The sequence below is a fragment of the Dama dama genome, chromosome 11 (genome assembly GCF_033118175.1).
Source record: "Dama dama isolate Ldn47 chromosome 11, ASM3311817v1, whole genome shotgun sequence".
In the NCBI taxonomy this organism is placed as follows: domain Eukaryota; kingdom Metazoa; phylum Chordata; class Mammalia; order Artiodactyla; family Cervidae; genus Dama; species Dama dama.
The window spans coordinates 57,217,921-57,230,174 of NC_083691.1; the positions used below are offsets into that span (position 1 = coordinate 57,217,921).

The 12,254-nt window shown below is 43.7% G+C and overlaps 1 protein-coding gene across 2 annotated transcripts in view; it reads left to right on the top strand.

Moving 5' to 3' along the window:
• RPIA (ribose 5-phosphate isomerase A) overlaps positions 1-12,254 on the top strand; it is a 32,674-nt gene that overhangs the window by 12,222 nt on the left and 8,198 nt on the right. The window contains exons 4-5 of one of the 2 annotated variants that reach the window (XM_061155311.1): positions 642-683; positions 10,565-10,624. In XM_061155311.1, the coding sequence (XP_061011294.1) occupies positions 642-683; positions 10,565-10,624 (102 nt within the window). The remainder of the gene's footprint in view (positions 1-641; positions 684-10,564; positions 10,625-12,254) is intronic. The other variant, XM_061155312.1, reaches the window with a different exon arrangement.

Sequence of the window (12,254 nt, forward strand, 5' to 3'; positions counted from 1 at the left end):
TTCCTTCTCCCGGGGATCTTCCCAACCCAGGGATCGAACCTGCGTCTCCTGCATTGCAGGCAGATTCTGTACCATCTGAACTACCGGGGAAGCCCATGGTTACACATGCATGTAGATTGAAGAGTCAAATAATTGTTTGTTTTTTTATTAGAAAGCAAAACACTCCCTTAATCCCCACCTGCCCCCCCCCCCCCCCCCCCCACCGCTCTGACCACAACTGTTTCTTGCTCTTTAAGCAAGAATTTTTTTTTTTCTTGCTCTTTAAGCAAGAATTTTTTTTTTTTCTTAATAGTTATTTATTTGGCTGTTCTGGGTTTCAGTTGTGGCAGTCGGGATCCTTGATCTTCAATGCAGCATGCAGGATCTTTGTGGCATGCAAGATCTAATTCTCTGACCACGGATTGAATCCAGACTCCCTGCATTGGGAGCTCGTAGTCTTAGCCACTGGACTGCCAGAGAAGTCCCATAGGTGGACATACTTTTAAAACTACTTTAGTTCATTGGATGTTTGCTCCAGAATCTGGAAACTACATACTTTCTTGCTATTTACATTTTATTTTCAACTTTAGGTAATAATTCTACACTGAATGGGTGAAAGGAAGATGAGCATTTGATTATCTCTTCCCTCCTTGTTCCCACAGTTTACACATCCTTCTCCCAGTCTTCAGGACAGTCATATTCTGGTGAGGCTTACTGAGTGCTTACAGGAAGGTGATGACCAAACCACAGCTGAGCTGTGCAGTGTGCTGTGCTTACGCTTCCTTACCTGCCCATTGTTTTGTTCTGCCAAAAGTTAAGTAAATCATGCCTTTGGTTTTTTTTTTTCATTTGCCAGGTTATCTACATACTTCTTACTAATTCAGCCTCAAACTCTTAGCTACATGGAAAGTCTCACCTGTCTGGCCAGTGGATATTCTACTCTGTGACTTTCATCTTTTTGCCTGAGTTCTCTGGTTGCTAGCAGCTGTACCCTGCTGTGGATTTGGAGGTGTCTCCCTTCATGCTCAGGAACTTAACCTATTCTGTCTCGTTTTGGATCATCTAGTTCCTTGGTCTTGTTCTTCCTCACTACTCCCCCATATCCTTTAGTTTTGTTTCCTTCAATTTTAGTGAAACACATCTGTCATATCAGGGGTCCCCAACACCTGGGCCATGGACTGGTTCCTGTCTGTGGCCAGTTACGAACTGGGGAAGCTTCATCTTTATTTATAGCTGCTCCCCATTGCTTGCATTACACCTGAGCTTCTCCTCCTGTTAGATCAGTGGCGGCATTATGGTGAGTTGTATAATTATTTCATTATATATCACATTGTAATCAAAATGCACAGTAAATGTAATGTGCTTGAATCATCCCCAAACCACCTCCCCACCCTTGTGGAAAAATCGTCTTCCACAAAAACCATCCTGGTGCCAAAAAGGTTGGGGACTGCTGCTTCAGGTAGCTACCCAAGTGCATGGGGTGCAAACTTGTCGGCGCTTTGGATGTCTGAAAATGTCTTTATTCTAGCCTCTCTGGAACTCAGGTACTTGGGTATAGACATCTATGCTAAATCATTTCTTAGTTCTTGGTTCTGTCTGTCTGCTGGCTTTCAATTTGCTATTGAGGAGCTCGGTGCCATTGATTCTTGATCCTTTGTATGAAGTCTATTTTTCATTCTCTCTGAACTCTTACACCCTTATGTTATCTTTATCTCCAGTGTTCTGAAATTTCACTTTGGTGTGGGTTTATTTTTGTCCACTGTGCTGGGCGCTTGCTGGGACATGTCATTCTACAAATTCACGATCTTCAATTTGGGGGATTTTTCCTTTTCCCTATTATTCCTTTGATTTTCTTTTGTTTTCTCTGTTCTTTCTTTTGGGACCCTTGTTCAGTTCTTGGTGCTCATGGCCTGTTTTGTCCTTTTGTCTTTTCGGCTTTATCTTTTTCTAACCCTTCTATTGAGCTTTCTTTGCTTTCATATGTTTAATTTCATGTAAGAACTCTTTTTGTTGTTCTCTTGAGTAGGTTTTTGTTTGTTTGTTTTATGGGTTCAATTTTTCCAGTTTTTTCTCTAAGCTCCCTGAGGATATTAATGCTTTTGTTTTTGTTCTAAGGTATCTTCTCCCTCTTATCTTTCCTCAGAACTTTTTTGTTGCTGTTGTTTACAGTTTGTTGGAAGTATAATTTACATACAGTAAAATTTACTCTTTTTCTGGTACTTCCCTGATGGTCCAGTGGTTAAGATTAAGAAGCCACTTACACTTCAGGAAGCATGAGTTTGATCCCTGGTTGGGTAACTCAGATCTTGCATGTCATGTGGTGCGGTCAAAAAAAAAGAAAAATTACCCTTTTTTAGCATGTAATTCTGAGTTTTGACTGATATAGTCAAGTCACAACCAACACAGACAAATATTGTTAGAATGCTTGGTCTTTTCTTTTTTTAATTCTGGCGTTCTTTACCTTTCTGCTTGTTTTGAACACTAGTAGACTAAGAAGCTGATTGGAAAGCAGCTCTCAGGGTGAGGGTAGTCCTTGCTCTCGACTAGTCTGCCAAGCCCTTATCTTGGGGGAAACTTCTGGAGTCAGATCATTTTCCTTTCCTTTGACTGGTCAGGTTTCCCAGAGTAGACTGCCCAGTGCCCTTTTAGGAGGGGTATGCATAGCTGCCATGTCCCGGGAACCAAATAGGAGAAGAGGGTGAGAAGACATCTGTTGTTATTCAAGACATAAACCTGCTTCTGATTTCTCCCATTTTCAGTGTTGCTCTTGTGCTAGATGGAAGAGAAGTGCCTGCTACATTGTGCAGTGTGTCTTTGACTCTGGGCTTGATCATATTACTTGTTTTGCCAATGGAACGTGTCATCAGTGGGTTGAAAAGTGCTTTTGCTTTGGGGGCTCGGCCTTTTTGCTCCTGAAACCTTTCCTGTTGCCTTGTGAACAGGCCTCAGCTAACTCCCCTGCAGGGTAAGAGGCATGTGAGTGAGGTCATACTAGAGACTTTTCAGTCTGTCCATGAAATCATGAGAAAACATTTGCTCGTTTAAGCCTCTGAGTCTTAGGGTAACTACTCCACAGCAAAAGCTCACTGATGGAGTACCCCATCTTCAGCTCTACCTGGCAGCCCAGTCCTGAGCCCTGCTGTTTGACCTTCTTCAGAGAACAAACATGCTACTTTGGAAGAAGTGGAGAAAGATGAGAAGCTGTAACAGCTTCTCAAATAGCCTTTCAACCAGCTTTCCCTTCTCACTCCCACTGTTGCGTCTGTTTCTGAAGTTCACAGTGTCACTGAGTCCTGGAACCTTTTGGGAGGTTGCTTCTTAGCTCTCTCCAGTACAGGTTTAGGATTTCTCTTCCTCATTTCTGCCACTTACCACTGTCCGTCAGTGGTCTAACTTTTAAAAACTGATTGCTCTTTTCTCTTCTTTTTGGTTTATGCCGTTAAGAAAAATTCCTTTATCATAAATTTAGAGAGGTTTGGGGAAAGAGCTGAGCTAAATACAGGTGTTCATGTTCAAGAAGTTCCAATTAAACTTCTTTAATTGGAAGGAAGTGTGATCTGTGTTTTTCAGATAGCAGCCTCCCAGCGCACCTGTGTGTCATGATGGTAATTAATAGCAAGCTGGAAAATGATGGCCAGTTCCAGTTGATCGGTTAGAAAAGTCATTCACAGTTCGCAGGACTTTAAAAAATAAACTTGTTCAGAGGTTTGTTTTTTTCCCTCCCTTAAATTCAAACTTATTTTGTGTTACATTTAGCCAGCTGTAGTCTCCTGAAATGACTGAAAGGAAGCCAAAATATTTTGTGCTCTATCCTTTAAAAAAGTAAACCTATAGGGACTTAAAGGATTTTTATAGATTTTCCCTTCAAAGTTAAAAGATTTGGGGAGAAGAAAATAAAAATTGTATTTAAAAGCTAGATCTGGTCTAAGCAAAAAAAGCGTTTATTCACAATGGCCTTTAGTCCCCCTCTGTTAGGTGATAGAAAGGAAGATGCAACGTTTTCAGGTTTTATTGTAAAACTGATGAAAAACAGGAATGCTTGCCTGCCACATGCCACTGTCCTTGATCACATGAGGCATTGCAGGCACCAGCTGTGGAACTGCATTGAGAAGGCATTGCTTCCTGTCTTTTTTCCAGAAGTGTAAACTAATCATTAGCTTTCCTGTTCCCAGCACTTTTAAGAGCTGGAAGAGACAGCCAGGGGAGTTGTTTCATTACACTCTCAGGAGCCTCTCAGCACATGAGCCTGGAGTATATGGTGTCAATAGATACCAATCTCAGTTGAGCACCTGTGGCTGAGCCAGCCATGGGTCCGTATCCCCACAGTGGGGCTGTGGTGCTGGATTCACTGCATTGGTTTCTCAGGGTTGCCGTGACAAGGAAGCACAGATTGAGCAGCTTAAAAAACAGAAATTCATTGTCTCTAGGTTCTGGAGGCTAGATGTTGATTCCTTCAGAGGCTGTGAAAGAGAAACTATGCTGTCTTCTCCTAACTTCTGGTGGTTTCCTAGCAGTCTTTGGCATTACTTGGCTTTGCGGTGCGTGTCCTCACTCTCAGTCTTCATGTTCACTTGGCGTTCTACCTGTGTGCCTCTCTGTGTGTGCACAAATTCCTCTTCTAAGGACACCACTTGTGTTGGATTAGGGCTCACTTCTCATGACTGACTTGATTACCTCTGTAAAAGCCCAATCTCCAAGTAAAGTCACAGCCAGAAGTACTGGGGGTTAGGACTCCAACATATGTTTCCTTTTTTAAAAAAAATTTTTTTTATTTTTGGCTGTGCTGAGTCTTTGTTGCTACATGGGCCTTTTCTCTAGTTTCGGAGAGCGGGAGCTACTCTCTGATTCTGACGTGGAGGCTTCTCACTACCTTGGCTTTTCTTGTGGAGCATGGGCTCTAGGGTGCACAGGCTCCATAGCTGCAGCCACTGGGCTGTAGAGCACAGGCTCCATAGTTGTGGAGGATGGGCTTAGTTGCTCCACAGCATGTGGGATCTCCTGGCCCAGGAATTGAACCTGTGTCTCCTGCATTGGCAGACGGATTCTTTACCACTGAGCCACTAGGGAAGCCCCAATATATCTGTTTCTGAGGGGAGCACAGTACAACGCATCACACCCAGGGAGGAAGGATTTCATGCCACCCATGATGATGCTTCTGTCCATGTGCAGGGTTGTGCACAGAGGCCTTGTGTGGGAGTCCAGTCAGATATGGGGAGAAGCGAGTGTTGGAGAACCTGCTGATGGAAGCAGGCCTGAAGGGTCCTTTCTGAGTGGAATCCTTGGGTCATTGTACAGGGCCCTTCATGTTGTGACTGGGGATTCAGACTGTTTAAAGGGAGAGCAGTTGGCCTCCCAGCCACATAACACAGGCTGAACTTACCTGCTGGGCTCTTTTCACATGCAGACTCTGGACAGGCATTGATTCAGGCAGCTGGCGGCAGTGGTGAAGAGGCGTGTGGGATCTAGTTCCTCAACAAGGGGTCGAACCCCAGGTCCCCTGCATTGGGGGCATGGAGTCCTAGCCACAGAACCACCGGGGAAGTCTCATCATTTTTTTTCTTAAAGCAGGAGTTTGTACTCGGTCACTCCTTTCCGAATGAACTCAGAATAGTTACTTACTCAACTATTGGCTCAGCTCATCCTAACTACTGGTGAAAAGTGTATATAAAATGTGCTCTCGCATACTTTGATTACCATCTAGGTGGACAAACAGAAAAGCCTCATGAAACAGTAACACTGGCAAGTGGTGTAGGCAGTTTTTAAACTTCGGGTTAAATGAAAATGATATATTTTATACAGATTTCTTTCCCCCATAGGAATCATGATAGAATTGTTTCCTTCCATCAGCTTTCATGTAATACATTTGAGTGTAGTTTAGTATTGTTTCTAACTAGTGGGTTGGCCAAAAAGTTTGTTCAGGTTTACATCACATGTATCATCTTATGGAAGAACCTGAACGAACTTTTTGGCCAACCCAAAGTATACAGTTATATAATGGGCTTCCCAGGTGGCTCAGTGGTTAAGAATCCTCCTGCCAGTGCAGGAGATGCAGGAGACACAGGTTCAGTCCCTGGGTTGAGAAGATCTCCTGGAGGAGGAAATGGCAACCCAGCCTGGTATTCTTGCCTGAAAAATGGACATGGACAGAGGAGCCTGGCAGGTTGCAGTCCATAGGGTTGCAAGAGTTGGACACAGCTGAGGAACTGGGCACCAATAGTATGTAACACAGTTTTATATATGATAGATATCACACTGAACTGCATTCAGTTCATATCATTATTCCAGCAGCATCTGTATTAGATATCTGTTGCTGGAACAGATTACCCCGAAACTTAGCAGCTTAGAACAACAAACATTTGTAAGCTCATAGATTCCAGGGGTCAGGAATCTGGAATGGTTGAGCTGGGTGTTTCTGGCTCAGTTCATATCATTATTCCAGCAGCATCTGTATTAGATATCTGTTGCTGGAACAGATTACCCCGAAACTTAGCAGCTTAGAACAACAAACATTTGTAAGCTCATAGATTCCAGGGGTCAGGAATCTGGAATGGTTGAGCTGGGTTTTTCTGGCCTTGAGTCTCTGGTGAGGTTGCAGCTGAATGTTGGACAGGCCTGCAGGCATCTCAGCTCTGCTTGAAGGATCTGCTTCCCTGCTCTGTCACGTGGATGTTGTGGCCTCACTTCTTCACAGGCTGTGAAGTGGGCCTTGTCCCCAGGGCTCTTAGTGTCTTCAGGGCTTGGCAGCAGGTTTTCCCTAGTGTGTGTGATAGGGTGAGTGGAGGAAGGGAGGGAGGAATCTTTTGGGGAGCACACCCTTTCTTCTTTATAAACTAATCTCAGCTGGGGCTTGCCATCACCTCTACTATGTGCAGTTGGTAACATAGGACAACTTCGGGATGTCATGGACAGGGATTCCCCAAAGGCATGAATACCACAATGTGTGGGGGGCTTTGGGGGTTCATCTTCCAAATGTTTTTATAGCCTAAGGGTCTGTGATTAGTATTGTTTCTCCAATATCATGTTGGGAGAAACCTAGGAACTGAGCAATGAACCAGCAATACCTTTTTTCTTGTTGTTTTCTCCCTTCATTATGTATTTCTCTTTCAGAATCATGGTTTTTTTTCTTTTGAACTTGATTCACTCAGCATTTTATTTTACCTTTTTATTATGGAAAATTTCAAACTTCAAAAAAGATACTAAATAATGCAGTGAACTTCTGTGTACCCATCGCCCAGGTTCTACGGTGATCAATTCATGGCCAGTTTTCTTTCATCTGTACCCTGTTCTCCTCTACCTGTGTTGTTTTGAAGTGAATCCCAGACATAATATGATTTCACTGTATGTATTTCATTATGTCTCTCTGAAAAGTAGGGAGTCTTTAAAACATCTCCACAATACTTAAAAAATTAAGCAGTAATCTTTCATAGGATGAAGTAAAAATCTAGGATTCAAATTTCCCCTATTGTCTTATCCTTTAAGAATATTTTTCTACAGTTTGTTTGAATCAGGATCCAAATAGGTCCCATACATTGCAAAGTCTAGGGTGTTTGTGTTTTATTGTTAGAGTCTTAGGATTTGAAGATTGACATTGGTCATTATCTGTCCTCATCTTTTTATAGGTGAGAAAACTTGCTAGGGGTCATGTGACTGGTTTAATTAAGATTAGAACCAAGACCTTCTCATTCTTAATCTCAGGTAGTTTTGACTTTAGGCAGAAGATATTTTCTAGACCTGGCTTTTGGTAAAAAGGTTTCCATATTTGGTTGCTCCATATATTGTAAGCATATAGTCAGTGGTGCTGACTTGGCCACAAACATCCTGATTTTTTCCCAGTCTGTTCTCTCAGTTTGCCATGCTTCTCATTAGCAGCCGTTCTGGTGTCCTGCTTTTATATCCTCTTCTGAGTGTAGGTATTCTCTTGCTTATTTTTATTCAACAGTGTGGCCTGGAAATTGTCATTGTGTATCAATTTATAGTGATCTTCTTCTGTCATTTTTTTTTTACAACATTATTTAAGACAAAAAACTTTTCTTATGTTTTGTAGATTTGGCTCTTAGTTTCAGTTCAGTTCAGTTGCTCAGTTGTGTCCTACTCTTTGTGACCCCATGGACTGCAGCATGCCAGGCTTCCCTGTCCATCACAAACTCCTGGAGCTTGCTCAAACTCATGTCCATTGAGTCGGTGATGCCATCCAACCATCTCATCCTCTGTTGTCCCCTTCTCCTCCTCTGTCTGTGTTATTTTGAAGTGAATCCTAGGCATAATATGATTTCATTGTTTGTATTTCATTATGTCTCTGTGAAAAGTAGGGAGACTTTTAAACATCTCCACAGTACTTTAAAAATTAAGCAGTAATCTTTCATAGGATCAAATAAAAACCCAGGATTCAAATTCAGTCTTTCCCAGCATCAAGGTCTTTTCCAGTGAGTCAGTTCTTCACATCAGGTTGCCAAAGTATTGAAGCGTCAGCATCAGTCCTTTCAATGAATATTCAGGCCTGATTTCCTTTAGGATTGACTGGTTTGATTTCCTTGCAGTCCAAGGGACTCTCAAGAGTCTTCTCCAACACCACAGTTCAAAAGCATCAATTCTTCAGCGTTCTGTTTTCTTTATGGTTCAACTCTCAAATCCATACATGACTACTGGAAAAACCATAGCTTTACCCTTGTCGGCAAAGTGATGTCTGTGCTTTTTAATATGCTGTCTAGGTTTGTCATAGCTTTTCTTCCAAGGAGCAAGCGTCTTTTTATATTCATGGCTGCAGTCACCATCTGCAGTGATTTAGGAGCCCAAAATCTTAGTTTAGGAAGTTTTAAAAAGTAATGATAGTCTTCCCCCTTCCCCTGCCCCCTCATCCGTGAATACATTCCTAGATCCCCAGTGGCTGCCTGAAACAGCAGATACAACTGAATGTGATGTATATTTTTTCATATACATAGATACCTGTGATGACATTCAGTTGGTAAATTAGGCATGGTAAGAGATTAACAACAACTAATAATAGGACAATTGTAACAAGACACTGATAAAAGTTATGTGGTCATGGTTTCTCTCTCAAAATACACTATTGTAAAATTTAATTCCTTTTCCATCTTAACTAGGCATTTACGCACTGTAGTCATAACTTTTGCAGTTTGGGTTGCAACAGTGAAAGTGGCACAAATTTCTTTTTCCTTCTTTACAGTTTTATGGATGGAAGATTTGTTCTTTAGAGTCTTAGATCTTAGCAGCCTTAGTGTATAACATTTTTCCATTCCTTACTAAGTTAACAACTTTTCCTGTTGTGCTTAAGAAAGCATTTTATGGCTTGTCTTTGGTGTATCTGAATTGCCAGCGTCACTATTGTGCTTTGGAGCTTTACCTTGGAGATATTCCAGGTTTGGTTCCATTCCACCATAGTATAGTATGATACAGAGTGAGCTGCTTGAATTTCCCAGTGCATATAGAAATTATGTCTACACTCCATTATATTCTAGTAAGTGTGCAATAGCATTATGTCTAAAAAAGCAATGGACATACCTTAGTTAAAAAATATTGCTGAAAAAAGCAGTTACAGTAGTAACATGAAAGCTCACTGGTCACAGGCTGCCATAACAAATGTAGTAACGATAATGAAAAAGTTTGAAATACTGTGAGAACTACCAAAATGTGACGCACAACGTGAGCAAACGCTGTTGGAGAAATTGCGCCCTTAGGCTCCCTGGGGGCAGGGTGGCCGCAGCCTTCAGCTGGTAACAAAGCACGATAAAGCGAAGCGCAGTAAACCGAGGAATGCCTGTGTGAAGTGCGGTGAGGGCCGGTTGAACACAGGCACTGTGATACTGTGACATCAGGCTGATAGCTGAGATGGCTGTTCAGTGACTACCAGGTGGGGTGTGCTGAAGAAAGGGATGATCCACATCCTGGACCAGATGGAGCAGATAGCAGAGGTCTCATCGTGCTATACTCAGAATGGTGTGCGGTTTAAAACTCATGATTGCTGGAATGTCACATGTAAAATTTTTGGATTGAGGTTGCCCGTGGGTAACTGCAACCATAGATGAGGGCTACCTCTGTACTGTATTGGGCTTCCGGGGTGGCTCAGCAGTAAAGACTGCCTGCCAATGCAGGAGACTCAGGTTCGATCCCTGGGTCAGGAAGATCCCCTAGAGAAGGGGATGGTAACCCACTCCAGTATTCTTGCCTGGAGAATCCATCTCGTGGTCAGAGGAACCTGGTGGGCTACAGTCCGTGGAGTCGCCCGGAGTCAGACGCAACTCAGAGAGGAAAACAGCAACAACTGTAGTGTATTACAGAGGCTTTCAGAGGCCGTGACATCATCTTAAGTAACAGGTCACAGAGGAGGGACTCTGTCTAGCTCTGGAGCAGAATGTTCAGTAGGTGCTGTTTGCCTTCTTCCAGTTCCTGGGATGGGCCAACTTTTGCCATTCTCGGTACTGGATCCCTATCTCTTGGTGGTACAGGTTGGATTTGGGAGGGGCCTTGGTGGCACTGAGTGTCTGACCCTTAGATCCAAGTGGCTTCTGAGAATCCTCACCCTCGCTCAGAGATGATGATTACGGGTGCTTTTTCCTGTTCTCCACAGGCCCGTCAGCTCATCCTGCAGCATGGCTTAACTCTCAGTGACCTGGACCGACACCCAGAGGTAAGAGAGGCTGCTGGGTTTTTCTGCCTCCTTTTTTATGACTGTCACTTGTTCGTGGGCTCAGGATATCTGATCAAATCTAGGAGGAAAGTCAACCAGCCATACTACCTCTTCTCCTGGGACTTTAGATATTAATCCTGGCTGAGGTCACAAGTGGGAAGGCTGTTAATTTCCAGGACATTCCCTGTGGTTTAAATGACGGGGCTCAGGGACCCAGGACTTCCTGCAGCCCTCACACAGACATGTAATATGAGCAGGCTGGCCCTTGGAGTTTACCGCTAAATGGAGATAAGAAGCAATTGTCTGAGGCAAGCCTGGGCCTTTGAAAACAGATTAAAATGAAGTTTTATGATTAAGACGATTGAACGCACAAGCAATCCAGAGACTGAAGTTGAGGAGAGTGTGGAGCATCCTCATAGCTGGCATTTCCCGAGCCCTCACTGTGTGAGGGCTTAGTTATTCTACTAAGTGCTGGTCTGTATTAAACCACAGTCATCCCTCAGTGTCCAAGGGGCTTGGTTCCAGGACCCACTGTGAAAACCAGAATCCACAGATGCTTGCATGCCATAGTTGGCCTTCTGTATTCGTGGTTCTGTGTCTGTGTATTTAGCCAACCATGGGTCACGTAGTACCGCAGTGCATATGCGGTGGACAGAATCTGCCTCTAAGTGGACCTGCACGGTTCGAACCCGACCCTGTTGTTCAGGATCACTTGTATTTAAGCTCCTGTAGTCTGGAAGGTAGGAACTATTACCATCCTGTTACCATCCAATTTTACAAATGTGAGAAAGCATGGAGAAGGCAAGGTGTTTGCCTGAGGCTTGCTTCTTATAAATGGCAGAGCCTGAGGATGAATTCAGGTGCTTCCAACTCTAGAGTGCTGCTGCTTAGAGGGGTTTTGTGGGAAGAGGTGAAAATTTGAGCAGAGCTGTGATGGCTAGGTGGCAGGAGAGAGCATTCCAGCGAGGATGGGAACCCTGGGAACAGCTCCAGGCTAGCATGTGGGCATAAGCGGGCAATGCCCAGACTGGTTGGGGTGTCTAGGATCAAGTGATAGAATACTTTGGGCTGAAGGTGGACATGGGACCCACGCAGAAAAGATTGCCTCCCTCCAGTCCCCAGAGAGCTGGCTGTGGTGCAGCTGGGGTCAGTGCAGGGTGGAGAGGAGCATCGTGGGCTGTCACTTCATCCTTGTAAAAAGGCGGAAGTGAGCCTGCCTCGCTGAAGTTTTGGTGGCTCCGTATCAGGCAACTTGTGACTTGCAGCTTGAACTGAATTTGCACCCTGAGGTTTTATGTGTGCTCAGTCGCTCAGTCCTGTCTAACTCTTTGTGGCCCCATGGACTGTAACCCACCAGGCTCCTCTGTCTATGGGATTTTCCAGGCAAGAATACTAGAGTGGGTTACAATTTCCTTCTTTGTACTGATGTTTTTAGAAAACCCATTCCTGAGGCTCCCATATGGTCCATGCAGAGTACCAGGAGTGATGAGAAGTATCAATATATCTCTTCCTTAATTTCAAATTTTGAAACATGAATGAACCTATTCTCCTCCTTCACTGCTTTTGGGCTGGCAGTGGAACTTTCTGTTAAAGGCAGTGGGCAAGCCCAGACAGGTGCTTTAGTGGGATC